This window comes from Poecilia formosa, unplaced genomic scaffold (genome assembly GCF_000485575.1).
Source record: "Poecilia formosa unplaced genomic scaffold, Poecilia_formosa-5.1.2 Scaffold295, whole genome shotgun sequence".
Taxonomy (NCBI): Eukaryota; Metazoa; Chordata; class Actinopteri; order Cyprinodontiformes; family Poeciliidae; genus Poecilia; species Poecilia formosa.
This window is the reverse complement of record NW_006800234.1, coordinates 694,860-722,148: the sequence shown is the minus strand read 5'-3', so window position 1 is coordinate 722,148 and position 27,289 is coordinate 694,860. Positions and strand designations below refer to the sequence as shown.

The 27,289-nt window shown below is 40.2% G+C and overlaps 1 protein-coding gene across 2 annotated transcripts in view; it reads left to right on the top strand.

The window, feature by feature from the left end:
* kntc1 (kinetochore associated 1) overlaps positions 1-25,437 on the top strand; it is a 27,275-nt gene extending 1,838 nt beyond the window's left edge. For both annotated transcript variants that reach the window (XM_016681828.1, XM_007572142.2), the window contains exons 6-62: positions 35-112; positions 205-239; positions 343-453; positions 584-677; positions 1,091-1,143; positions 1,230-1,342; positions 1,505-1,559; positions 1,645-1,743; positions 1,832-1,875; positions 1,972-2,034; positions 2,129-2,204; positions 3,099-3,224; positions 3,325-3,491; positions 3,616-3,727; positions 3,843-3,986; positions 4,077-4,133; positions 4,345-4,419; positions 4,515-4,634; positions 5,079-5,222; positions 6,331-6,426; positions 6,561-6,664; positions 6,767-6,869; positions 6,961-7,095; positions 7,191-7,310; positions 7,560-7,632; positions 8,816-8,883; positions 8,967-9,268; positions 9,367-9,539; positions 9,835-9,935; positions 10,747-10,891; positions 10,981-11,037; positions 11,125-11,288; positions 12,090-12,194; positions 12,296-12,424; positions 12,507-12,623; positions 12,707-12,816; positions 12,932-13,151; positions 13,328-13,417; positions 13,527-13,692; positions 13,932-13,990; positions 14,472-14,688; positions 14,764-14,837; positions 16,255-16,465; positions 16,570-16,682; positions 16,796-16,851; positions 17,154-17,232; positions 17,516-17,640; positions 17,727-17,862; positions 17,935-18,030; positions 18,188-18,244; positions 18,539-18,593; positions 20,038-20,101; positions 21,071-21,200; positions 21,288-21,377; positions 23,001-23,155; positions 25,107-25,194; positions 25,274-25,437. In XM_016681828.1, coding sequence (XP_016537314.1) covers positions 35-112; positions 205-239; positions 343-453; positions 584-677; positions 1,091-1,143; positions 1,230-1,342; positions 1,505-1,559; positions 1,645-1,743; positions 1,832-1,875; positions 1,972-2,034; positions 2,129-2,204; positions 3,099-3,224; positions 3,325-3,491; positions 3,616-3,727; positions 3,843-3,986; positions 4,077-4,133; positions 4,345-4,419; positions 4,515-4,634; positions 5,079-5,222; positions 6,331-6,426; positions 6,561-6,664; positions 6,767-6,869; positions 6,961-7,095; positions 7,191-7,310; positions 7,560-7,632; positions 8,816-8,883; positions 8,967-9,268; positions 9,367-9,539; positions 9,835-9,935; positions 10,747-10,891; positions 10,981-11,037; positions 11,125-11,288; positions 12,090-12,194; positions 12,296-12,424; positions 12,507-12,623; positions 12,707-12,816; positions 12,932-13,151; positions 13,328-13,417; positions 13,527-13,692; positions 13,932-13,990; positions 14,472-14,688; positions 14,764-14,837; positions 16,255-16,465; positions 16,570-16,682; positions 16,796-16,851; positions 17,154-17,232; positions 17,516-17,640; positions 17,727-17,862; positions 17,935-18,030; positions 18,188-18,244; positions 18,539-18,593; positions 20,038-20,101; positions 21,071-21,200; positions 21,288-21,377; positions 23,001-23,155; positions 25,107-25,194; positions 25,274-25,309 — 6,185 coding nt within the window. In that variant the 3' untranslated portion in view covers positions 25,310-25,437. The remainder of the gene's footprint in view (positions 1-34; positions 113-204; positions 240-342; positions 454-583; positions 678-1,090; positions 1,144-1,229; positions 1,343-1,504; positions 1,560-1,644; positions 1,744-1,831; positions 1,876-1,971; positions 2,035-2,128; positions 2,205-3,098; positions 3,225-3,324; positions 3,492-3,615; positions 3,728-3,842; positions 3,987-4,076; positions 4,134-4,344; positions 4,420-4,514; positions 4,635-5,078; positions 5,223-6,330; positions 6,427-6,560; positions 6,665-6,766; positions 6,870-6,960; positions 7,096-7,190; positions 7,311-7,559; positions 7,633-8,815; positions 8,884-8,966; positions 9,269-9,366; positions 9,540-9,834; positions 9,936-10,746; positions 10,892-10,980; positions 11,038-11,124; positions 11,289-12,089; positions 12,195-12,295; positions 12,425-12,506; positions 12,624-12,706; positions 12,817-12,931; positions 13,152-13,327; positions 13,418-13,526; positions 13,693-13,931; positions 13,991-14,471; positions 14,689-14,763; positions 14,838-16,254; positions 16,466-16,569; positions 16,683-16,795; positions 16,852-17,153; positions 17,233-17,515; positions 17,641-17,726; positions 17,863-17,934; positions 18,031-18,187; positions 18,245-18,538; positions 18,594-20,037; positions 20,102-21,070; positions 21,201-21,287; positions 21,378-23,000; positions 23,156-25,106; positions 25,195-25,273) is intronic.
* Positions 25,438-27,289: the final 1,852 nt, after the last annotated feature.

Below are 27,289 nucleotides of genomic sequence, written 5' to 3'. Positions count from 1 at the left end.
TACTAGAAATCTCAAATCTTGTTTCTTGTGACAGGGATGTACCATGTCTTTCTTCTTATTAAGGATGGGTTTTTCCACATTTCAAACCTCGCTTTGACAAAGATCGAGTCAGGTATTGAATATTTATGTTGGATTTTATGCAGTACTTATTTGGAGCCACTCTTTAAACACAGTAAACTATATTTTACCCTTTTACTATGCAAGCATGTGAAAATATGGACGTGGGAGCTTTGAAAGAGGTGAGCTAAGGCCCTTTTTCTCCATTACGCGACAGGATAATTAACAAAACCCCAAACAACTTTAAATGACACATAAGTAACAATCTCTCTTTCCCATATTCAGCTCCAGAGTCTCATCAGGGTAGACTTTTGCTCTACTGAAGATTACCATGATGAGGGCTGCAGTACAGCAGTGATCTTCAGTCTTGGCCTTGAAATCAATCTAATTATTGGGGTCAGTGTGCAAAAGAAGTGTTTGATTTACTCACTGTATCTGTGTATCATCATTGGATTCATGCAAATAGAAGCAAAGTGAAATCTTTGAAAGTAAATCAAAAATTTACTGTCATGTCAAAACTTGGCAGGGGGACAAAGAAAATATTGTGACTCACTGGAAGATGGATCCTGTTCAGGCAAAGATGTGTTTTGCTCAGTCCATCAACAACAGCCTAATTCCTGGTAAGGTGATTGTTTTGCAGAATCATGGTTTTTATTATAAAAGTTTTAAATTGTAGGCAAGTCAGTGCAATGCCTTGAAAAAGATGACTCTACAAATATTGACTACCAGGGACTAAACACCAGTTCATTCTCCTGCTTCTCAATGATGCACCATAATGTATTTATCTGAACTATAAGTGCACACAAAAATATGCTGAAGTTTACGCTTAGAAAGTATGAAAAAGTTCAGTTTATGAATAAGTTTGCAAGTTTGCAGTGTGTGGTCTGTCAACGTGTGCAGAATGCTTCATACGCTTAAAAAAAAAGAAACTGCATTGAAGCTAGCTAAACTATCTAACAGAAATGTCTGACACACAAGTAGAGGTGGAATGGTAATGAGCTTCTTGTTCTTACCTTGCGTCTTATTTTTACAGGTGTGAGAAAGCTGGTAGTGATGGAAAATCTGTTGTATATTTTGGACTCCGAGGTGAGTTCGATGCTTTAGGGTCTTTAAGATTTGCTTTGCAGGCGGCAGATTGAATGTTTTACATTTATGTTGTAAATTTGCATCAGGATGTTCTGAGCGTTTGGGACCTGCATTTTCTTGTCATGATCCGCTGCTGGCCAGAGCTGGCCATTCACGACTTTGAACTAACCACGGAGTGTGGCTCTGCCTCCATGGTGATGTAAGTATGAGTCTGCCGTAATAAAGTCGTGCAACTCTCTCTACACATAGAGATGTGTCTCTGAAGTCCAACTTATTGTTTGCGCGCATAACCTTGGCCAGTGTAGCAAATATAAACCTGAATCTTTACGCCAAGCTGAATGTTTTCTGTTGCTGGTTGCAGCCAAGACAAGAGCAGCATGAAGATGATTACTCTGACGAAGCAAGACAGCAGTCAGGTGGCTGCACAGTTCCCTCTGAACAAACTCGGAAAGCCAATTACCGACTGCTTTTCTGAAGATCTACTGCTTTTTTACTTTTCAGATCAGCTCCCTTCAAATCAGATGTCTGCCCTCCATGAGTGTTTGCTACTCTCTTGACGTCTCCTCGGTCTCCTGTCTTGTCCAGATGAAAACAAACATGGTGAGCAAGTCAAACCTTTTTCAGGCATAACATAAGAGTACGCTGTACAATATCTATCAACATTACAATGAATTTTGTTTCCATTTAGGATACAATTTATTTGGTCGAGGGGATTTGTGAGAACCCGGAAAGGTGAGACGCTGTGTGTTATTTTCAAAAAAATGTCAGCCGTCGCTTGCATGTTTTTACAGTGAAGTTTTATTTTTCTTAAATTCTCTCCGCACGTAGCCGAGGAGAGGCTGTGGTATCTGTTGTTGTCAGATGTTTCACTGAGGCTTTACCCGAGAACAGGTACCCAAGTATGATCTGATGGATTTCTGGGTGGACTGTGTGTCGTAACCCACAAGACTAATATTAGATCCGTGTTTTCCTTCCCCGTTTCTAGGCTGAGCAGGCTTCTGCACAAACACATGTTTGAGGAGGCCGAAAAGTTTGCGATTACATTTGATCTTGATTTGGAGGTAAATGCATGTGTTTTGTAAATGAAAGTAACGTAACAGCATTTCTGGTGTTGCGTTACATACAGCAGAAATGCTCCTCCAAACTCTAGAGTTTCTCTGGAGCTTGAGGGGACGAGTCTGGAAGATATATTTCAAATATCTTGAAACATGTTTCAAGATATTGAAGAAATATGCATACGGTTGACTGTTGCTTGTAATGATTATTTTTTTCCTTTCTTTGTTCAGTGGGAGTATTAGTAAAAGTACATTTATTTAAAAATATAAACATATATGGAGATATGTAGGTTTTTTTTAGTCTTACAAGTGCAGTACTTAAAGTACTAGTGCCCTGTTCAATAATGAGTGAGTTTTATTCTTTAGAGTAAGTATCTGTGTTTAAGGTACTTTTGCTAAATTCATTCAGGTTCTCATTGTTTTTTTTTTGTTTGTTTGTTTGTTGTTGTTGTTTTTTTTTTTTTTTGGGGCTTTTTTTTATCGTGAACACAATACTTGCAACAATATGTAATGATTAAAATTTCAAGTTCATCCAATCCTACTTTTAAGATACTCTGCAGGATGTGATGTTATGGGCTTATTTCCCCCTGGAAACCTTGTTAGAGTAAATGCTATTTGTGAAGTCTTTAAATACTACGGGTCTTTAGTACAAGTCTGGAGGACTATTGTGGTCAGTCAGTTGGATAATTATGGAAATATCACCAGTTCAGCAGAACTGCTTTTCCACAAGTAAAGCAGGTTGAAGAAGAAGGTTGCACAAAGCATCGAATCAGGGTTTTGTTCCGTGTGAGGTCATGCTACTGCAGCTGTCTTTTTACACTTGAGTTTTGTGCTTTTGCTTTGGTTGGTTTGCTGCTCTGATGAAGGTGGTTGTGGGCTGACGGTTTTATTTTTGTGCAGCTTGTTTACAAAGTGAAGCTTGACTTTGTGCTGGAGCAGCTGGCCTCGGCGTCAGTGGGTGGATACGGACAGGAAGTCTGGTCCGAACTCGTAGATGAGGCCAAGACAAACCTGATGAAAATCACAGTACGTTTTTGTTTTTGTTTTTTTTTTGACTCTGGTTTCTATCTAGATTATTTCAGTATACGAATGCTGACGCTAACAGAGGCTGTGTCTGTTTCTGCAGGATGAGCAGTATGTGGTGGACTACTGCCTCAAAGCTCCGTGGCCGACCTTTGACACCGCAGAGAAGATGCTAAACCACGCTGCCTCTCGGTACGCCTCCTTACAGATCCAAGAGGCCTTGGCTCGACTGGCAACGTTCTGCAGCCTCCATGGCGTGGAAAACTTCAAGTAAAATCAATGTCTTATTCCCTTACCTCTTATATTTTGTCATAAAGCGTGCGCCTTATTTTGTGTGTACGGTTTGTTGCATATTTCCTCCGTGTTACTTGGTGTGCTGCTCTGTCACCTGCAGCGGGATCGCGTGGATTGAGTTTCTGAACAGCACCGACATTCTGGGAGACGTTCTGACCCACCTGAGAGAGGGAGACATGAGGGGCGCACAGCTCCTGTGGCTGAGATACGAGGTAGCACGAATAATTCGGGGAAGGCTTTGTTCACGCAACAACAGCAGGGCACTTAAAGCTGCACTTCGGAAGCACTTTCGAGACATTTCTGTGGACTTGATGTGTGATTCTGCAGGGACAGATCGCTTTGGAGTTTAAGGAGAAGAGTCTGGAAGCAGTTCTCGGTGCCATCCCAGAGGACCTGCCGTCCCAAGACCTCTGTCCTTGGTTTAGGACAGTTTTTGTCCCTTTTGTGAGGAGAGTCCTTCCAAGAGGACAGGTGGAATGACTTCACTTTCAAATAAAAAAAAAAAAAAAGTACCTTCCTTAGTGTATGAAGCTTATTCAAGTTAAATAATCTTTCTTGTAGAGAATCCTGGCTAAATGGCTCGAGCTGAAAGCAAGAAATCTGGAGTTAACTGAAAAGGTAAATTAGACGATCATTTCATTTAATTAAATAATGATTACTGTGACATTTTGTTAGATTTTTGGTGTGTCTTTAGTTACACTTGGTTATGAATTATTGCAGTAGCATATTTAGACACTGTGTAGAAATTTCTTCAGATTTCTTAAGGTAATGGTATGAAAAAAGCGACTTATAATACGGATTAATTGTGATGAATTTAATAATCCTTCAGGGGTCTTGGCCTCAGAATGGGCTGGATTTGGCCATTATTGGGCTTCCCTCTTTATGGACCTGGATGAAATCCATTGTAAGAGACATTTTTATTGTATTTTCTTCACCCTGACGTACAAATTTATGGAATATAGTTGAATATTTATTTTTCTGCTAACCGTGTCTCTGAAGGATGACAGTGATGGTGCAAATGAGCTGCAGAGCCTCAGATCTCTTGTGTCCAACCTCCGTCAGCTGCTGGACCTTCACCACAAGTACAGCTGCAGGCTGTCGCTCTCAGTCTTTGAAAAGGTTTGCTTGTTGTTGGAGATTTGCTCTGTCCAGACTTAACAACGGATTATGTCTTCGACCGCTATTAAAGTTGCGGCCCAGTTTGAACAGGGTTCAGTGGCAGTCTGAAAAACACAGGAATTTCACAGAAGTATTTTCCAGGTCTAGATAAGTTTGGATAAAGAAGTTCCCGTTTTTTATTCCTTATTGCATCTGTTTAGGGCTGCTTCCTTCCTTCTTTCTTTGTGTTTTCTAAGTTATTCGCTCCGTCATTGTGTTCTTCTTTCTTTTGTATTTTTGTCCTTCCCACGTCCCGTCTTCCTAAATTTAATTCCAAGTATGTAACTCAGACTCACTTTGTTTCTTATGTTTTGTAAATGCTTTAATAATGTTTTTCTGCGTTATTCAGTTGCTGCATATACTAAACGTTATTTACGAGGGTTTTTTTTCCCCCACCATTAACAGGGAAGCAGGTTGAGTGTGGCGTTCTTCATGCTGGACAAAGTTCCAGCTCCAGAGCTGATTGCCGCCACAGTGGAAAGAAGCGTTCGGCCATACGCCGAGGAGCACGCGCTTCCTTTTGATGAGTTACTGCTACAGTACATTAAGGTAAAACGCCTCTACCAATAAGCACCATTTTAACCAAGATTAAATATATATTCAGTTAAACAGATATTCTAACTAAAAAGAAAAAAAAATACAGCATTTATTTAATAAATGTAAAGCCTTATTTAAATACTTGAATTATTTGGAATAACATCAATTCTCCAGTGTCATATTTATTTATGATCCTTTTCTGCTGCATATATTCAAATTACATTTTACTCAGACAAAGCATCATCACAGCTGAAAAATACCCTTTCATATTTGACAATGCAAAGAACTTTTTTTTTTATTAATCCACACTTTTTTTATTAAATACATTTAGAAATTCAAAGAGGTGTAAACAGAGTCTGGAATTTGCTTTCATAATTTTCCAGGTCTGAATAAGTAGAGAACAGAGATGGTTAAGTATGCAGAAATGTATGATTTAATTTACCTGTTAAATTTTCTAAAAGTTTGCTATTGCTTAATAAATGCTGTGGTTTTTAATTGACTTATGTTACATGGCTCAATTTCAATTTAATTCAGTTTGTTTATAGAACGCCAGTTCACAACGCGTCATCTCCAGGCCCTTTAAGAAACAAAAAAAGTCATATTTGCTCAATTATTCATCTTTGAGTTTACATTTTATCCATTTGTGTTTTGCTTTTCAACTTGCTGACTGATTGCACCTTGTTTTTTTTGTTTTTTTTTTCCTCTCATAACAACCCTAAATCTGTTGATCTGCAATTTCACAGTCGATCAAAATACCAGACCAGGCACTGCTATTTTCTGAGATGGTACAAGGAAAATAAAAGTAATAAAGTTTACAAACTTTGCCTTTTTAGACTAAGAGACCTCATTCCTTATTTGATTATGCCAAAAGTTATAGATTTTGAAATAGAGATGATCTAAATTAGTCCATAAAATCATTGGGCAAAAACCACAGCCTTATTCTTCCAGCTGGTTCAAAGGTGAAATATCCAGAATTTTATAAAAACAAACAAACAAAAAAAATCCAGATTTGAATCATGAAATGTATGAACATTTTGTAGAAGCAAATATATAGTAACTTCTTCCTAAGCTAGATGTTTCTATTGTCATTAAACGCCCTCTCTGCTGTGTTTTTCTCCAGGATCTGCTGGAACGCTGCAGTTCTCAGACCACAACCCTTTTCACTGGATGGGAAGGCAAAGCAGTGGCTGTGCTCAGCTGCATGACTGACACTGATGTGAGTTAAGCACATCATACACATCACAATGCACATCTAACTTCATTATGTTGGATGGAAGAACGTCAGCTCTAGCAGGAGAAAAAACGAATGCAGACAGAAGAAAGTCTGAAGTTGTAAAAATCTGCTCCCAGCTGAAGGTGGATGCCGTGTTGGAGATCATGCAGAAAGCCGTGGTGCCCTGGAGCAACGTGGTGGAGAGGCTCGTGCAGCAGTACCTGGAGATGGATGGACCAAAGTGCGTTTGTAAAACCCTCACTTCTAGACATTTCTGTCAAAATAAAATCACCAATAAATTGAGATTCAACAGTTTTTTTTTTTTTTTTTTTTTTTTTTTCAGACAGGAGCTTTTGAAGGAGAGCTACCGCCTGATGGAGATTCGGAAGCTTCTCCGTGGCTACGGCATCCGCAATTTCAACCTCTCCAACGGCACTCAAGTTCTGGTAATAACAGATTAATCAACGTTACGAGGCGTGCCTCCGCTGCTTTATAACACCACCAAGCAGCTGCTGTCTGTTGTCTTGTTTTCTGCAGTCACTGATTCGATACATCCTGAAGCAAGACTTGCCCATGTCTTTAGAGGACTCCCTGACCTTAGCAGCAGCTTACAAGCTGCCGACAACACAGATAAATTACCTGTATCTCACCCAGTTGATAGGCCAAGGCAAGGTGAGCTAAAACACGAGGTTTTTTTTGTTTTGTTTTTCTTTTTATCTGTGTGCATTTCTGTGGAGTTTGGATAAAGTCTCATGTGCTGCTTTCAGACCGAGGAAGTCCTGACTGTCCTCAAGAGGCTCTCTTCTGCAGAGGCGGAGTGTGTGATCGAGCGTCTCACGTCGTGGGCTCGGCTGCAGCTGGAGGATAAAGTCCACATATCTGATGAGGTGGGAGGAGGAGAGGTGTTATGCATTTACTTTTGATTAATACTCCATCTATATTTATGAGAGGCTTTGGTTGGCGGTTTAAAATGATCCATAAACAACACATGTACAAGCGCTGATGGACAAGAGCTCCCTTTAAACGTGGGAAAAATCTGAAACAGAAGGACATTAAAAAAAACAACCTTACAATATGCATATGATCACTGTTTCCATTAAATTAACTCGATGGTTCTGTTTTCTTGTCTTTACCAGCACAAGAAACACCAGATGGCCGTAGCTCAGGTGATGGTGGAGGCTCTAAAATATCTGCATTTCATTCAGAAACGTAAGTGTTTCAGAAAATGTCATTTGGATACACTTGTATCTAAAAGAAAATTGAGTATCATGAACAAATTGGAGACATTTTGAAACTCGCATAGATTCAGTAGACAAAGCTGAAGTGTTGCAAACATTTTTTTCTTGTAATTTTGTTGATTGTGGATCACAGATGAATATTTTAAGTGTCTTGGAAATTTAGTTAACTAAACGTAAGATCTTTTCACTCCACTGCACATCAGAATATATATATATATCAACATTGTAAACAACAACAGAGTTTAATCATGGTCACATGATTAAACTCTGTAGCCTTGGCAGCCTTAATGGAGGATCTTGTTTTAACCCGTAGATCCAAGCTGCTCTTCATACTTTTATCCACCAGATGCCTCTAAATAGGACTTCACTAAAAACTTCCAGCCATTTACATTGTTTCTAAACAAGTTTGAAATGCTTCAGAGAGTTTCATTTGGCAAATAGTTTAAAAAAAATAAACCAGAGTCTGATATGAAAAACTGCCACAGAACATCTCTGTTCAAACACAATCACAGCTAAAGATGTGAAAATATAGTCCCATCACCCATAAGGATTTCCTATGTTGTTGTTTTGCATTTTAATCAGACAAAAACAACCTGAGTAAATGCATGACTGTACAATAAAATCCAACTAAAATGCTGCAGAATGACCATAAAAAGGAAGTTCATCCTCAAAAATCCAGCGGCGTGGCTGAATTAAAACAGTTCTGTGAAAAAGAGTGAGATAAAATTCCTCCACAGTGATGTAAAAAAATACTCATTAATCATCATAAATTAAATAAAAATGCTTGATGGCAGTTTTTGCTCCCAGTGGTGGCACAACCTTTTTATTATGTTTATGGAGCAATTTTTTTTTCTTCAAATCTAACGAAATTAATTTATCAATTTGAAATGGCATTTATTTTTACTCTAGATATTTTTTCTTGTCTGAAAGAAGTAAAATGTGAATCTTTAAGAGGTCAAATAGTTTATTTTTTACAGATCCTTTGGTTGTAGCCATGGATTTAATTATCGTTACCTTGTTCAATTATCGTTTATTTTCTGGATATTTTAGGTTCCAACAGTCATAGAGATCTGCAACATGCACAAGAAGGTTGTTATAAATTCACACCTACACTACCCAGTCTTAATGCCGTTTTTTTTTCTTGTTCTTTGCAGATAATGCTATTAAAAGCATAGAGTGCGACTCCAACCTCATCATGTTCAAGGCGATCGCACACCTGCAGGTGACGCTCATTATCTGGTGTATTTCTTAATGACATTTCAACTGTTAAGTTGTAACTTGCTGCCTCTCTACCTGATTCCTCAGGAGGATTTTGATGTTTTCTTCACCCCTTCCAACTACGAAGATCCAAACATCAGGAAGCAAATCCAGGATCATCACATCACGGCGTACGAAAACACGCGAGCTCGCCGCTCGTCCAAGGGGGAGGCTCTGTCGGCTCCGGTTGTGGCGAATGATCCCGACGGGAAGACCAAGACCATCTCCACAGAAGCCGGGTTGCGGCGGCTCGGGCGGCAGCTGCAGCGCACCGAACAGGAACTGTGGTCTGACCTCGGCCTGCGGGCGCTGAGGGTGGGGAAGGTGGAGAAGGCCCTGAAGATCCTCAGGTCGGGATGCCAGACGACTTTCCTGTGGATGATCAGAACTCTGTTCAAGCAGTGAGGATCACATAACATTAATGTTTGTCTTTTGTTTGTGTCCTCAGTGAGTTGTATGAGCACCACTCCAACAGCAACACAGGGAAGGTTTTGTTCACCGCTGCCAAGACTTTGTGCCAGATGCTTCAGGCGGATGTTCCCATGGTGATTCCTGAAGGCATGGATTTGCCTGCAGTCATCCACAATCTGGCCTGCCAAGCCATCACTTTGTGCAACTCTGGTAAAATCTGAATGTAAATTTTTCCTACTGGTCAACAGGGTTTTATTTTTGGAAAGGTCAGTCTTTATTCTCACTGGAGCTGAATTTTATGTCACTTTCTGCATAACTTGCATTCATTGGTTATCTCCTTTTTTGTGTGTGTTTCAGATGCATTTTTATAATGTAAATAGCATTAGTACAAAAAAATGTAAAAAAAAAAAAAAAAGAACGAAAATCCTATAGTAAATTTGAAATACAGCATGCGATCGATTTTATGTTTCAAATTCCCAGAGGATAAATAAATAATTTGTTCTAGATTTGCTGCTGGACTGCCTGGAGCTTTGCAAGTGCACACGGATCGCCATGGATGTGTATCATCAGTGTCAACTATCAGACGACTACGGTTTCATCGCAAAGGTCAGCATTGTTGCTAGACACAGTGGCCTGCAGAAGTATTCATAAGCCTTGAAGCTTTTCACACTTTGACACGTTACAACCACAAACTTTAGTGCGTTTGTTGGGATTTTGTGTAGCATAGACTAACATGAGCATAATTGTGCTGAAGATAACCATCCATCCATCCATCCATCCATTTTCTTTACACCCTTGTCCCTCAGTGGGGTCGGGAGGGCTGCTGGTGTCTATCTCCAGCTAACGTTTCGGGCGAGAGGTGGGGTTCACCCTGGACAGTTCGCCAGTCTGTCGCAGGGCAACACAGAGGCAAACAACCATGCATACACACACACACACACACTCGCACCTAGGGGCAATTTTGGAGAGCCCAGTTAACCTGACAGTCATGTTTTTGGACTGTGGGTGGAAACCGGAGTACCTGGAGAAAACCCACGCATGCACAGGGAGAACATGCAAACTCCATGCAGAAAGACCGGGGCTGGGAATCGAACCCAGAACCTTCTTGCTGCAACCATTCCAGATAACCATTCAAAGTTAATTTTGCAAATAAAAATCTGAATAGTGTGGGGGATCCGTGTGAGATTCGAAGACTTTGAATACTTTTGGAAGGGACAATTGAGTTTGCTAAATTTGCCCTGGTAATGTGTGCAGTATGTTAAAGTCACTCTGGTTTTTCACAAATAAGTTAATGTGAATACCTAAAAAATAAAAGAATCTGGTTTGGATTTCTTTATGGAAACAAAGAAATATAATCAGGAAGTCCATTTGTGTGCTTTCAACTGATTAATCTTTTCCTAATTTTGCGATGCTGCAGGACTTGAGTTTGGAGGCGGGAAAAGATTCATATTCTCAGTGGAGCTTTCAGGATGTTTTTAATGAAGACTGCATTGTTTTGGATCCGGTGTCAGTTCTTCCTGTGCAGTATGAAATCACCAACTGCCTGTTGCCTATTCCCCAGGGTAAAAAAAATAAAAATAAAAAATCACATTCATATCCTAGCATAGTTTCACTCTGATTGCGCAGCTCTGATATGTTGTTATTCTTGCAGACACTAAATTATTTCCGTTGGATTGTTCCTGTTTGTCACATTGCTCATTTGAAGACGGTAGGTGGTTTTTTTTTAATTCATCTTTTTTTTCCCCCACCCTAACATAATGACATTAACCTTGACTCTAACTTTGCCTATTTAAAGGTTCAAACTACCTGCAGACCCTCCTCGGCCCGCTGACCAGCATGCTGCAGATGCTGCAGGAGTGCAGTCAGCTGGAGTTGGCTCTCAGAGAGCTGGTCAACTCGTATGGTAGCTGTCTGCAGCACGTCACCTCAAATGTTATGGACACAAAGCTAAGCGTGCAGGTAGGACTGACCTGTGCTGTGTTTCTTGCATAATTGTCCCATTTTTCTGTGTTTTTGAAACTAAATGACTTTTTGAGTTCCATAGGTGAAACTTTCTACTTAAAATATAACCACCAATTGTTCTTCACGTCAGGCTCTACCAGCAAATATAGATTTTTTCCCCCCCTTTTACAATAAAGCATGAAAGTTGTTCTTGTTTCTCATCGATTTGTTTGTCACTTGTTTCTATTAGCAGGATTTGGAACAATAAAAACCAGTAATGATTGTGAAAGATTGAGATCGTCCCTGAAAGCTCAACAATATCTATTAAACTCACTTAACCAGTTACATTAGAATATAAATATATATCAAAAATTTATATTTTTGTGGTGTTTATTACTGCAATGTTTTTTTTTTAAATTGATCTCAGCTTTAAATATTTTACTACATACAATCAGACTATCCATTTAGCCCTGCTTAGACTGAGCGTGTTATAATTATGACGTGATAGTTCATTCATTCACTCATCCATAGAGATCCAGAGGTTTTTTTTTTTCTATTTGATTTGATTGATTTATTTCAAACAGGTTTTTAAAAATAAGAAAAATCAGTAGGACAGAGAAAACATGTGCTTGCATAAGAGTAAAATGATACAAGTTTCTAAATTTGATGCATATGAATGCCATCCTTCAAATAGCAAAATGTTACATTCTCATCCATTTTACCTTCCACAAATTATTATTTTCTGTTTGTGATGTTGAGATAAATACAGAGCATTATTCACATGGTTAAAAGAGTTACTTGAACTGTATTCATTCTCAGCTTTACGATACCCACAATCTTAAGAAGTACAACGTGTGTCTGAACGATGTCAGGAAAGCAACAGTATCCACTCTGAACGCCGTGGCTGTCGGCCTTCTGAACAAGGTGAGCGTGCTACGCTTATTTTCCTGAAATTGTAGCTCGAAATTTTCGGTATTTTAGGGCGTTTTACGTTCATGATGTATTTTTCTTCTTTGGGGCTGCAGGTGTTCAACTGGAGAGTGGTCGATTGCGATTTGGCGATTGGTCTTTGTACACTCCTACCCAAAACAGAAGTCTTCAAAATATTGTGGAAAGTCATAGATAACACCTGGCAAAACTATGACAAAATCCTGGTAGGCAGGATTACCAAATTAATTTGGTTAATATTTGTGTCCCTGGTATCTACAGAAAGTGTGTGTGTGTGTGTTATTCCAGGCGGTGGCGAAGATTGGGGCCGATCTCTGCAGTTTATACAATGAACCAGAGGAGCAGAAGAAGTTTGTGTCAGTCATCACCGACGCAGAGTGGGGAGTCAAGCTTGGAAAATTAGAGGTAATGCAGTTCTTCCTCCAGCTTCGGTGACACTTCCTCCTTATAAGACAAATCACGTTCTTGTACGTCTTCCTCTGCCTCAGATCTCCATCCAGCCGGTGTTTCGTCAGCGTCCGGAGTTGAAGAGCTGTCTGATCCCCGAAATGGTGAAGAACAGGAAGATCACCCCCGATATTATCCTCCAGTATTGCAGGTGAGACACCCGCCTCCTCTTAACTCTTTAACATTTATTTTTTTTACCGATTCTTTACTGTTTGGGTCCCTCTGTCTAAAAAAAAAACAAAAATGACCCCTCTGTGTCTCTGCAGTACTTTTGGTCTGGACCGTGATCGTGTGATCAACCAGTACATCACCACCTTGCTGCTGCTGCAAGAGGACGACGGCGGCAGCGCGGGTGCAGCAGGCTCCAGCCTGGATGAGGAGCAGCCGCTGTGTGATGAAGAGGCTTTGGAACGGATCCTGCAGATCATCCCCATGCTGAGCAGCCCCAGCGAGCTCACAGCCAGTCTCTGCACTGCCCTGTTCAAGGTAACAGTGCTGCACTTTAATTGTGTTCTAAGACATTACGGTTTCTCACTCGAAACTATTTTAATCGTCCTCTACTTGCACATGAATCCTCTAAGTCCTTTTATTGAACAATAATAATTTTTTTTTTTTTAATAGTTTGTTGGAGGTTAAACAAAATGTCTCCATCTTTCAAACAGCTCAGCCCGTACAACTACGAGCGGATCGGAGTGGTGCTGAAGATCATACAGGTTGCAGATGAGTATGTGGCCGCCTTCTCCCTCAGTCAGGTGAAAGCAAAGACTCTCTTCCATCTTTATAATTTAAACCTGATTTTCCTCTAGGATCAGGAGATTTATATGTGGCCATTTTTTTTTTTTTTCTGTTTTCATTTCAAAGGCGATGGGCCTCCTTCAGCACCTGAAGTCCTACAGGAGAGTTTCTCCTCCCTCGGATGTGGAGAACACGTATCTTCTGGAAAACGGTCTCATGCCGAACCCCTTGTCCAGCAGCAGGCTGCCTTTCCACCTGCTCATGCAGACCAAACACTTCTGGAAAATTATCTGTGAGTTGACCTCTTCTCCCTCTGTTTTAATTACTTTATCTCACCAAAAAAACCACAAGTCACTTGAGCCAGGCGTGATGATGCTTAACTCAACTGAAGGGAAACTGAAGCTGCATTTGTCGTCCGTTTTGTGGTATTTAAATCCTTAGTTAGAAAAATGTCTGAATAGATTCTCTGCAGATAAATTCTGACGCCTCTTTGTGTTTTTTTTGTAAATGAAGTGTTTTTTCTGCTTACAGCTCCTGAGCTGAATGAGGAAACGTTCCCGACTCTTCTACTGATCAGCAAACTGATGAAGGTTGGTTTCCATCTGAAGTTTAACTGAAAACAATCCATCCGTCAATTATTCATCCTTCCCATTTGGGACTTATTCAAAAGCAGAGTCAAAAACAAAATGATTTGTTCATTCTTTTTTTTATTTATCTCTCTATTCATTTGGTCATCTATCATTTCAGATTTTCCACCCTTCTGTTTATCCATTCATTTCATCTTTATGTCTTCCATCCATTCATCCATGTCGTTGCAATCATCAAATTGTTCATCCTTGTATCTATTTATCCATTAATTTGTTATCCATGCTTGTGTTTGTTCCTGTGTTCATTCGTTTGTCTAGACTGATTGTTATAGATAAATCTGCCATTGTATCAAAGTGAACTTTGGTATTTAATACTACAGCAAACTGGCTAAAACGGCTGAAACCTCTTTATATTGACATGAAATATGAGCATAAACCCCATAAATTAAGGTAACCTTCCCTTTTTTTTTTTTTTTTTCCCCAGGTGAGCCTCGATAAGCTTTACATGTCAGCAGCAAACCACGTGTTTGAGAAGAAGATGAAGCCTTTAATCTTGGAGCAAAGGAAAAGGGCTCAAGGACACGGCTACAGCAAAGAGACTTTGAAGGTGGCCAAGACCATGATGAAGTACATTCAGTGCATCCAGAGCCTGGAGTGGGCTGCAGCCACGGCACATAAGATCACACAGGAACTGCCGCCAGGTCTGACCCGCTGCTGCGCTCGACTGCACAGTTTTTGTTGCTCAGGTGTCTAATTGTCAACTTGCTTCTCCGAAGGCTTGGAGAAGACGCAGTCTCTCCGGTACTGCTTGGGTCTTGGAGAAGCGTGGCTCAAAGATCCAAATCTAGAGGTCTGTGTTGCTGTTTTTACCTGCAGATATATTTACGATCAGATTCACGATGTCCCCTCGCTTCAGGAACGGAAACATAGTTTACTTAACACTTTGTTTGACGGGGTGTGAATAAGACTGATATGACACTGTTATAAATGTGACATAACACTTGACATGAACATGAATAAGTCTTCATGAATATTTATGACTCTTGCCATAAATCGTCATTCGGTAAATCATGACACTTTTACTACAAAGTTGACATTATTCAAATTGTCTTTGTTATGACAACTTGACATTAATCTAGACAAAAAAAGCCCCGCGTCCCACAGATTTCCACCCATTACATTGTAATTATCCACAGACCTTTAATGATTAAAACCTGCTCAAATGCGTCTCCTGTGCAGCTCTGCTCCTCTCGGACCTAAAACCGGTGAAATTTAATCTACATCTCAGAGCTTAAAAGCTGAAATATTCTGACCTGTTATTAAAAACACTGTGAGAGCATTACTCTCTCTCTCTCCCTCTCTGTCTCTCTCCCCATCTCCATGGAGACGCTGAAAACAGAAGTCATCACTTCCTTTTAGTTGAGCCTTTCCTCTAAGGCTGGCAGATTTTATCGATGCGTTTTAATGCAAGCTGTGTAGAACATTGCCGTATTCATGACGGGCGGTTGAGTTTGTAGCTAATCAGAACTGCTGTCATGTCATTTAAAGTTTAGAGGAAGCATGAACTTGAGGAGAGTATTGATGAGGCAAAAATGCCGTGTGAACACACATCGGAAGATGCGTTTCTCCTTACACTCCAACCTGGTGAAATGTTGTTTTGTTTTTTTTTGGAGAAGATGAAATCACCATTTGTGCCCCTTGTGATTTCTACTGTGCAAATTTTTTTCCCCATCATCTGATAAATTGAGTTAAATTAAAAGGTTTGTCAGTAAGATTATTCAACTGCACTAATGTGCATGTATTTATTTCTTCTTTGCATTTTTTTTTTTTTGCATCTTTACAATGCAAAAAACAAAATTTTCCCAAGTGATTTTGGTGTAGCTTCCAGTGCAGATATCTTAGTAGACTTGAAGTAGGCCAAGCTAACTTTAAAGTAACTTTTCGACGAGATATAGGACCTTGTTTTAAGTCATTAATTCCTTAATATTGATGAAAAAGTACTTGTTCTATTGACAGATAAATGAACTTATAAAATATCTTGTTATAAATTAAATAATCTGCCAATGGAACTTGTACTTTTTCATCAATATCAAGGAGTTGCTGACTTAAACCAAACCTCTGTAGCTTGCTGAAACTTACTTGTAAGTTAAGTCAAGTCTCACTAAGTTAAATCTTATTTCAAGTTTGCTAAGATATTTGCACCAACATGTTTGTCTCCGACTGCGTTCAGAAACGTTCTGACTGATCAGCGTTGGGCTCTCTCACAGGAAGCTGCCCGGGCCCGAGGGGAGACCTTCCTGTCGAAGCTGAAGCTGCAGTTTCAGCGTTCCGCCACAGAGAACATGCTAATTAGCAGTCAGCTGAGCAGCCCAGAGCTCCTGAAGCTGAGCGGCCTGCCCGCCCGGCTCATCATGGCCCTGTACGAACACAGCAGCGTGGAGCAGCGGTACAGAGAGACCGGAGGTCAAACCTTTCCCGGTGAGCCTCAATTTTTGGTTTTATGTTTTTTTTTATTATTATTATTATTATTGATTTACTACAATGGTTTTCTTCTTCTTCTTCTTTTTTAAAATATGTCTCAGACATACATGCTGCCGTGAGGGAAATCGCCACAATCAACAATGTGGATCTTGGGAAAATCTGCAACATGCTGTTAGAAAAATGGATCTGCAAAACAGGCCCGGCTGTTACCAGGGTCTGCAACAATTTCTTTTTTCTTCATGATAACCAAGAATTTGCATCGATTCAAATCAAATGGATATTTTCTGTTTCATTTACTGTCTTGCTTATTTTTACCCCAAATTAAAGGAAATAGGAAATCAGGATTGTGTGACCAACATTGAGGAGGATCCAGACTTATTGAGGTAAATATCACAGCTTTGCTTGATCCCCAAATAAAGTTGCACTAATTTACAAAATTTCCTGCTGTAGCTTTAAGAAAGCAAAATTAGAAGAGGCAGGATGCATAAAGCAGAAGCTTCATTCCTCGGCCCGCTCATGAACTTCTTCCTTTAAACGTTGTCCTGCAAACATTGGTTTAAAAACTACAACGACGCAAATAAAATCTGAACATATTCACTCTATTCTACCGATTATCAAATGGTTGACATAGCGCATGCAGTAACGAAGAGCTTGAACACATTTTCTGTCGTTTACCGTCCCGCAGGGCGGTCCACTTGCTGCAGTCCTACCCCGTGGACGATGCGATCCGTCTGCTGAGTCCTATTCTTTTTGCTGAAACCTGGGTGTGTCTGAAAAACTTTTATTTTTGACTCGAGAAAGATTGTCCTGTGAAAGTGGCTGATGTCTGTCTTTGAGCTGGACGAACTGATTCATCATCTTTAACCTTCCTCAAAATGATGCAAAATGCAGCTGCTCCTCTTTTTTTAAATTTTTTTTATCTGAATTTTAACTTTTGAAATACTTTCCCCCCCCCTCTGTTCGGCACCTTGGAGCAGCTGTAAGGAATTGCTTCTAAATGTTCTGTATGAGTAAAATTTGCCTTTACCTCTAAACCGCTTTCCGCAGCCTCTCAGCTCTTCTGGTCCTCGTCTGACTTTCTGCCACCGAACTCGAGTTCTGCTCTGCCTCATCCGCCTCGCCGACGCAGAGACTCTGGAGGCTCAGCTGCAGATCCCCAGGAGCAAATTTAAGTGAGAGGCCAGGAAACGTGCAGACGGCAGTTTTGAAATCAGAGGACGAGTTGGCACGAACGTTTTGTTTGTATCGTCTCACGCAGATGTTATCTGAAGTCCTACATCTTCGTGTCTCAGCTGGAGGCATTAAATATCCCCTACACCGTTCAGTCCTTCCTCAGCAGCCCAAAGGACGGCTTGGTGAAAGGCCTGTGGAGGAACCACAGTCATGAGCCACAGGTACGTGCTGGCAGGAAGCTTTAGATCCACCAAGTTCTGCCACATTTCGTGAAGCGGTTGTTGCTGTTGCAGGCTGTGCGTCTGGTAGCCGACCTGTGTCTGGAGTACCAGGTGTACGACCCCCAGCTGTGGAACAGTCTGCTTCAGAAGCTGCTGGGCTTCAATTTGGTGAGGGCTCCTGCACCAGAGTTTCTACCTTTACCAAACAATACGAGCTTCTGTCTTTAAAAAAAATAATAAAAAAGTACTGTTAAGTGTTTTTAAGGGAAAATAATCGAATGTTGGCTTGTTACAACTCCAATGTGCGTGCATCTGCTTCTTGCAGATCGGTCACCTCCAGACGGTGTTGGAAGCGATTGTGGCTGTGCCAGCTTTATGGGAGGTATTGCTGCAGTTAGTCTATTTTCTGTTTCAATAACAAAAATAATAAAAAATACCACTCCTAATTATGGGTCGCCTATTTAAAACAGACAAAAAAATAAATAAATAAATAAGCCCATTGCTACCTGTAAGGTCTGTTACGCGGCAGATGTCAGTCCCTCCACCGGATGTCCTGTTGAAGAAGGCGTGGAGCCGAAAATAAATGGAGAAAAAATAAAACCTTTAATGAAAACCACAACAACAGGAGATGCAGTTTTAACAAAGATGGACTTCAGATGATTTGTTTTATTTCCAGATTTCCAGTTTCTCCAGGACTTGGAGGAGTATGATCCTGGCACCGTTTGTCTCAGGTATGACATGTAAAACACTAAAGCAGATCACCTTGTGGCACAGGAATACAAGCCAGAATTATTGTGAGATTTTGAAGAAAAAAAAAATCTTCTAATTTACATTTTGTTTAAATTTGGCCTCCTTTTCAGTATCCCACAAATCTTAGTTTTAATAAAACCTTCCTTAAAAACATATGAACAGCTTTTTGCATGTTTCCGTGTTTGGTGATTCACTTTGAGGACGGAGAGCCTCCTTGCCATCACCCTCATCTTTAGGTCTACATAGATTCTTAATTTAAAAAACTCTCCTAGAGTCATGAATAATTATGAGATAAACTGTGCAATGCCCTGTTTGCATTAATATTTGTACTAAAACTTCTCAGTACGTAAGATAAAAACAGCTTCATTATAATGAAACTTTCAGTTTTCCACCCAAACTGAGTCATGGGATGAAACAGTGTTGCTCATATCCCATATATGAACATAAAAGCAGATTACTAAGATGTGGGTGTCACCATCAGACATATTTGAAGGAAAATGAAAACTAAAAGTGCATAAATCCTCCTGATGCATTGTGTGGAGACATTCACTAAAACAGAAACACATCCTCACAGACCCCCTGGTTATTTCTTCAAGATGTGAAGGAGAAAATACTCCAACTACAGCAAAGGGATCTTCATGTTTAATTATTCAGGAGAAAACCATTTATCCCAGAGTTCCCAGACTGTCTTAATGTATCCATAGCTGCACTTACAGACCTTCGTTCCCAATGGGGACCGACAGTCACTCCAGCAGGCCGTGGCACTAAATTACTTTGAAGCCTCAGCATGTTAACCAGTCAGGAAGCAGAAACTTAACATTTCTGAAGAAAACCTACCAAATGAAAGGTTTGACTGTTAAAAAGAAAAGATGAGGGGGAAAAAAAAGCAGCAACCATCAATGAAAGCTCTGCTTCTTTTCATTCAGTGATCTTAGCTTTTATATGAGCAGATCATCACGATTACCAGACAGAGACACATGAGAGAGGAAGACGGAGCCTCTGAGCAGAGGGAAGAGATGTCGGTTCCCCCAATCCGTTGCTCGCCTTAAATGGAGTTCCTGTCTGCTTCTCCTGGCTGTATCCCGCTTCCACCCGTCTCCTTGGATACTTGCCTGATCTCGACTGATGCCAGGCGAATCTCCAGCCTGGGGCGTCTTTCCATAGCGGACAGCGGGCCGACCTCTGGGCCTTCATCCTTCCTCTAGCAGCAAAAGCTGGCAGTGCCTGCCTTCCTTTAAATTTCCACACTTAACGTTTCATGAGACAGTAGCAAACAGAACCCGCTCTTCACTGTGTTGAAATATTTTACATGCATTTGTTGAGTTTTGGTCTTGTTTTTTTCAGTCACAAATGCATATTTTAATTATTGGTGAGCGTTTATCTTGATTGATCCTGAATTGTTTTGTGTTTTTGTCTCGGTAACAGCCTCGGTTCCTTTGAGCCCAGACCAGCAAGCGATGCTCTACCGGACTTTTGTTCTCCTGCTCAAGTAGGTTTTTCTAATGCTGACTCCAAAGGAGTGGTATGGTTTACAATGAATGGTTTTAAGTTTTTTTTGGAGGGGGTTGAAGTCAGAATCTGAAACGTGTGGGAGGCGTTTGTTTCCTGCCTACTCGGGTGATAACTGCAGGTGTTTTCAGATCAGCTCTTCTACCAGCCTCCCACGTCTGCAGAGCAACATTTTTGTTCATTTTGCTTGCAAAATAGTTCAAATTCAGTTGGATTGGATTGAGAATGAAAATTTGTAAGTGAATTTGGGCCTGTGCTTTGACTGGGCCATTCTAACTCGTGAATATGAATCGATGTGAAGCGGAGGTTTTATGCCTTTTATTTGACACAAACTCCATCTGCAATTCGAAAATGACTGACTGACGCAGTTGATGCAGATGGACACTTTTTAAGTTCTTTAGAGAAAGATTCCCTTTGGCAGATTAAAATCTTTATAGCCTGAACAATTTTTCTTTTACTAACCAGTTTGTCTTTTGTTTTGTTTGCTTCAATTGTAATTTCGTGGCGACAGGGTCGGACATCCAGTAACTTACTTGAGAGCAGACTTGGCCACAGCCCTTAATTCATCCTGGCTAAATGCAAGAAGTTGTTTTGAAAAACAAGACACACATATCCTTTCTCTGGGTGTAGTCAAATGAGGAAACTTCATGTTTTTCTCTTAATAAGGCAAAACTCAGAGACGTTTTAGATCTACAATAAAAAAATTGTTAGTCATTTAAAACTAATATCTATTTACTTTAATTTAAAGGGGCTCCTTTGAACTCTCAATTTAGCAGTTTTGGCCCATCTCTAATCATGACTATCTTGTCTGTATATTCATCTCATTTTCTGCACTTTTCTAATTAGCCTTCAGCTGCATCACCTTTTGCCTGTTTTTGACCCGTGTTTCACTCACTGGAGGCATCAGTACTCGAGCTGTACGTTCTTATTTTATTTTCATTTTCTGTAGGTGTCCCTTCCTCTTGAATCTGGACTTGATAGGAATCGCCAACCGGTTTGCCCAGTTCAATCTTCACGCCTTCGCTCTGGGAACTCTGCTTCTCATCCCCTGTGCACATAAAAAGGCACAGCAGATCCAGGTAAGAGCGTTGGCGTCTACTTCACGAGGAAAGGATGTAGCTTCTGGGCTTTGTCTGTGGCCAGACGCTGTGTCCGCTGTTTTCCAGGGGTTTCTGTCCATGTGCAACCCAGTGGCCGTCCTTGAGCAGGTGGATGAGTTCATGAACACGGGCGAATTGGCTGGAATCCCTTCACAGGTCAGACTGGATCAGAAATCCTTCTATTCGCCCCTCACAACAGTTTGCATCTTTAGAGGAAAACACGTGAGGCTGATTTTTACATGAGCAGAAAGCAATAAGTGAAGCCTAACTTTTTGCATGACAACTTAATTTATTAAAGGAACAAAGCTATCCAAACCAGCCTGCCGCTATGTAAAAACGTAGCGCCTCTCCTTGATGTCAGCAGCAGCAATCGATCATTAACCATCACTGGCAGCTAATCGTTTACTGTGGAGGATGTTTGAGCCACTCTTCCTTGTAGAAATGTTTTTATTTTTTCACGTTGGCGGGTTTTAGAGCATCAACAACCTTTTTCATGGTACATCCCAGCATCTCAGTGTCTTTGTTTTTATATTTTTTATCCATTAGATATAAACTTGTTGTGCTTTGAATCATTGTGTCACTACATAATCCCAGCAGTCTTGAGTTTTAGGCCATAAACCTCTGGCCAGATGTTCTCCCTCAGGATGAGTTCATGCTCCCAACAAGCTGTTCAGCTGTTCGGTAAAGTTTCCCCAGAGCATGATACTGCCACTACCATGTTTGACTTGATGAGCTAGATGATTTTTTTTTTAAAAATCAAATTTAAGACATGCTTTTTTGTTCTTCATGGCCAGCAGTGGTTTTCATCCTAGAAGTCTCCATCAGGATGCCATTTTTACATTATATTATGAACACTCTGTGCGTGCCTGGAGTGAATTTGATGGCTCAGTTACTGTTACATGTTTCTTCTACTTCTGGATTTATTTTCTTCATTGTGGTTTGCTACAGTCTAAATTAATGACTTGTTTACTCTTTCGAAACTGACAGGTGTCATTTTCTCACGTCCGGTCTTATTTTGAATATGCTTAAATCAGGACATGACATGTTGAGATCTTTTCATAAGGTACTATTTAAGTAATTTCTCACTCCTTTCAACGACCTGGGCTAAAATTGAATTTAGCTGTCCTTAAAATGCAGTTAATTACATAAACTGTTTGACAATAACACCTACCAACGTTTTAGACTCCTGGATTTTGAAGTCTCAGACCGCTAGTGGAGCGGTTTTGACTAAATCTGTAGCTAAATTTAAAGGTATTTAAAGTGAGCATTTGCTTCAAACTTTATTTTGTAATACTTTACATGTAATACTGCTTGCCAATTATCAAGCAGTTAATTTTATTTCTACTGTTTTACATAAACAATCCATTTATAGTTTACAAAAACTGAACTGGTTTGCTGTAGTTTGTCACTTTGTTTTTGCAGGTTTGTGTTTCTTGATTCACATTTGAGCCTCAAGCTTTACAGGTTCTTCCTGTACAAAAATTCAGCTTCCATCCTGTTTGTGTCACTTCTTTCTAAATGCATGTTTCATGCAGAGAACACTGATGTATATTTTTCCTCTCTTTAATCTTCAACGCGTTGACGTCATCGACTCCCAGAAAACATGTGGAACAGGAAATTATGCTGGATGAGTTTGATGATGTGAAGTTAAGGAAGCTGTTGGTGACTCTGTTCAAATCGCCACAGAAATGCAAAACGGTTTATCTGTTTAACAGAAATACTTTTGATTGGGGTTATATTCTGTTCTAACTACAGACTGATACTTTTATATTCCTTCAGATCAGGGAGACGGTCTTACAGTTCATCAGCCAAAATGGACAGCACCAGAAAGTGATGAAAACCAAACACTTCGCCCACCTGAAGCAGCTCGTTGTGTCCAGTGGCCAACCCAACCAGCTGAAGGAGTTGGTGGAGTGCCTGATCAGCCAGAACTGGTAAGGATTTGTTGTTTTTCGTGGAAATTAGTTTTTTTCTTAAAGCGCTTCAGACGTCCCGTCTCGTTGTCAAAGAATCAGATTGTGGTACGAGAACACGCTGGTGTGGACTCGTCATCCAGGACAGGACTATTGATCCAAATCAATAGAGACATCTTGAAGCAAAACTTCAGGGTGGGATTATTTGTGTCTTTGCAAGCCGGCTTCCACCAAGACTCCAGCTGGTCGGCGTTTTTGTTTTTATCAATGTGCTTCAGACAACATGGAAACCCACAGACCATATATGGAAGATGGATGACAAGAAACGGCACCGAGAAATAAAGAAGTAACACTGTGACTTTATGAACTAAAATAGCATGAAGCAGCTTCAGCTGCAGGGAGGGGCAACTTTTGGCTAACAAGTTTTATTTTAGTTGTGTTCAGTGGCTCACAAAAGTATTAATATCAACTGAATTCTTTCAAAAAATAAACTGCAGTCGTCACCTCACATGTAGATGAGGTACGCCTCATAAATTATTTTAAAAATAAATTTGTTTCTTTCACATGTGGGTATTGAGACGTTTCGTGATAAACAATCACAAGATGTTGCGTAGTTATGAAGTCACCCAACTGGTAAAGAGAGTCCATTAGTGTCACATTTGAAGGTCCAAGTGGTTTATTGGCGAACATTAGAGAACAAACAGCATCATGAAGATGCTAGACACACATCAATCCTGGAAGAAGAAGAAGAAGAAGTGGAGGCTTCACCTTCCAGCAGGATGACAACCATCAGCTTACAGAGCTGCAATGACAGCATATTTATGAGTTAGTATGGCCTAAATCCAAGAGTCTGTGGCAAGACTTGCAAATAAATGTTCACAGATTCTTTGCGATCTGACTCACTTGACTGTTTGGCAAAGAATCTGCAGATTTGTGCCACTAGGTAAGTAAAGTTGGTATAGAAATACGACTGAAAGTAAAGTAAATGCGTGCCTCTGTAGCCAGATCCTTTTTCCATTGTACTGGTTTTGTTTAAAAACTAGGCCGTGGCACGTTTTTTCTTTTCATTCTGACGGGAAGAACAAACAGAAAACAGCCGCGTCATTGTGCTGCCTGCTCCAAGTCCCACGCAAAACCAAAGTACACAGCGAAACTAAAATTAACTCCTTCTACTTTACATTTGTAAGTTCCCTTAAATGTTCACATTATGGAACAGATTTATTATAATAGTGATGATAATGAAAAATAACTTAGTAAATCTATAAATAAACTGGATGTATTTGGGTAAAAAGAAAAAAGAAAAGAACAATACCCACCTCTCCTGCAGGACCTAAGGGGAGCAAACAATTTAACAATACCACAGAAGAAGAAATAAAGAGGACAGGCTCCCGATGTCACACGGCTATGACGACGACAGTTTTCAGAGGTGTAAATTCATGTAAAGGAGCAATCTGAATAACAAGAAAATACTTTGTGTAATTAACAAAAGAGAAATACAATCTGGTTACACCTCCTTTTTAGACTTTTACTTCGAAGAAATAATATTTGAATGTTTGAATGTATCATTTTCCTCACACTTTAATTTACTTTGTGTTATTCTATCATGTGAAACTCAATTTGAACTTTGTGGTTGTAGACAAACAAAATGTGGAAAAAATGCCAAGCAGGAATGAACGCTTTTACAAAGCAAAGCAATTTGCACGGTGGTGGTGGGATTATGCTATGGAGCCGCCAACCTTACAAACGTCTGACCAAAACTGTAAGCATGCGGTTCACTGTAAATTTGTACTAAAATGTAGTTTTCTAAGCACCGAACGTTGACCTTCTTTACTTTTTGTCATATTAGCCTTTTGCATCGTTAACCGCTGACTGCCGCTTACAGAACGAGCCGTTAAAAAAACACAACGAAGCCTTCAGAACAATTTCTTCACTTGTCAGTCTTATGTACCTAAAACATGAAACTCCTCTTCAGTCAGGATGACGCCGATTCGCTCACTCGTGAGTATCTGAAGCACAGAGAGCAGCAGCGGGGGAAAACACTGTCCAACGGCTGCCTGAAGGTACATCTGCATGAGCAAACTATTATAGCTCTGTGTTGGTAACAAACCAAACTTCATGCTGCACCTATTTGTTTTTCAGGATTTTCTCAGCACGACCAATGGAGTGTCTGGATAAGGCAACGTTGTTTTTACTCTTTATATTTATACTTTCTGTCTCCGTCTTCTTCAGGCTGACTTGCAGTATTTGCACTCACTTGTCTTTAACCTGTTCATGTAGTTTTGAATAAACTTATCGTTCTTAAATTGTTGGTTGAGTGATTCTTTAAGAGGGAAAATGAGCAATGCCTTTCAGCTTATTTATGTTAAAGCTGGTCATTTCACCCCTTCGGTATTGATCAGAAACTAAACGGCCTTTGGAATAATAGATGAATCTTCACCAATTCATCAGCGAACCAATTGAGCTGTCGGATGTTTTAATAATTTTCCACAACCGTGTGGGGAAAGTCTCCCCATCTTTTCTGAGAAGGCTCCTACTCGGAGGGAAAACGGAGAGGCGAAGGTCCACCCCAGTAGCTTATTGTCTTTGAATCTCACCGTGGTCAAAGATGTAAACAATCCCACCCATTTGGCAGGAGACTTCAGGTCACACACTGCCTCAGTCCCGTCTCTTTCTCCCGAGGATGGGAAACATTGGTACAACGTCCTATGAGTCAGAGCCCCGCTCTCTGTAAAGCAGAGCTTTATCTCCATCTGTGGCTGATCCAGCTATTAACAAAAAGAGAGACTTTGATTAAATCTCTTGAAATCCAATTACAAAACACAGACAGGAGATTGATCGCAAGGCTGATGTAGCACAAAAAGCTTTTTTTTTTCTTTTTTTTTTTAACGGACCAACTGAGAAGTCTCACTGTTGGCGTGTTCTTGTTGAATTTGGGAGCTTTGACAAAACACTGACGCGTCTTTAGCTTCTGGAAGTTAATGGCACCGAATAGTGTCTTTGTGGATAGGAGATTTAGATCTCATCAAACTGATACTTCTCTGCAGCATGCCTTTTTTCTCTTTCACATGAACTGACCCGTAGAACAATAAAGAAAGCGACACGATTCAGGCACAGACGGACAGCAGTGAATTCAGAGCAGCGAGCGAACCCAAATCCGGAGGGGTAGGTCAGGATTGGGGTGTAGTGCGGACAAGGAGGGGAAAGGGACAGACGGGTTAGGCGCTGGACAAATCGCTCTAGCGTTTGCAGAAGGCCTGAAGGTCTTACCGCTTTGGGTTTCACAACAGTCTGAAGCGGGGTAAGAGGAAGATCTGTCCTTATATGGCAGCAGCTGGAGATCATCGCGATGATGATCAGGTGCGAGTCGTCACAACTCAGCAGCAGCTGTGACAGACGGTCAGCTGGTCAGACCTCAGGAAACCAGACATCTACATCAACCAGGAAGGGTTTGCTGTAGGTGCATCTTAATTTACAAACTTTGTTTTACAGTGCCTGTATTTTGAAATAACAATCCTTTACAGTACAATTGAGTTTGTCCTCCAATGCCCCGGATGGGGGGTAAAAATATGAGGTTTGCATATGTAAAACAAGCAGGAAGCCCAGATGTATCAACATTTCCGTACAGCATTCAGTCTAACTAAATTATATGTGAGATTCAAGCATTTTAATCTTTGTAATTTATTAAAGTATTCACTGAAAATGTAGACGAATGACCCAGAAGAATCTGGTGCTGTAAAAAAAAAATAAAAAAGAATACATTAGTTGGGATGCACACAAGTAAAAATAGACTGAAAAAATGTTAATCTCTAGTCAAAAACTGGTGATTTGATCTCTCACCAAATGTTGAACAATATTTTTAAAGACAAGCTCCGTTGCTCCTAACCACCTCGTCACTTTGTGACTGAGAAACAATGTCGCTGTAGAAATATACGAAGCTAGAAAGGTTTAATATTTATTGGGAAGCGTGGAGCTTTCACATTGACATCTGCTTAATGAGTATTACCAAATACGTCAAAGTGAAGAGATGTCTGAGGTTAATATTTAGCTTTCTGCATTGATTTGAAATTACTCATACCCATATTTAAAGTCTTTCTGAAAGTTGACATGGACGATTTTTTTTTTTTTTTGCATTTGTGTTCACGAAGTGACTCATCA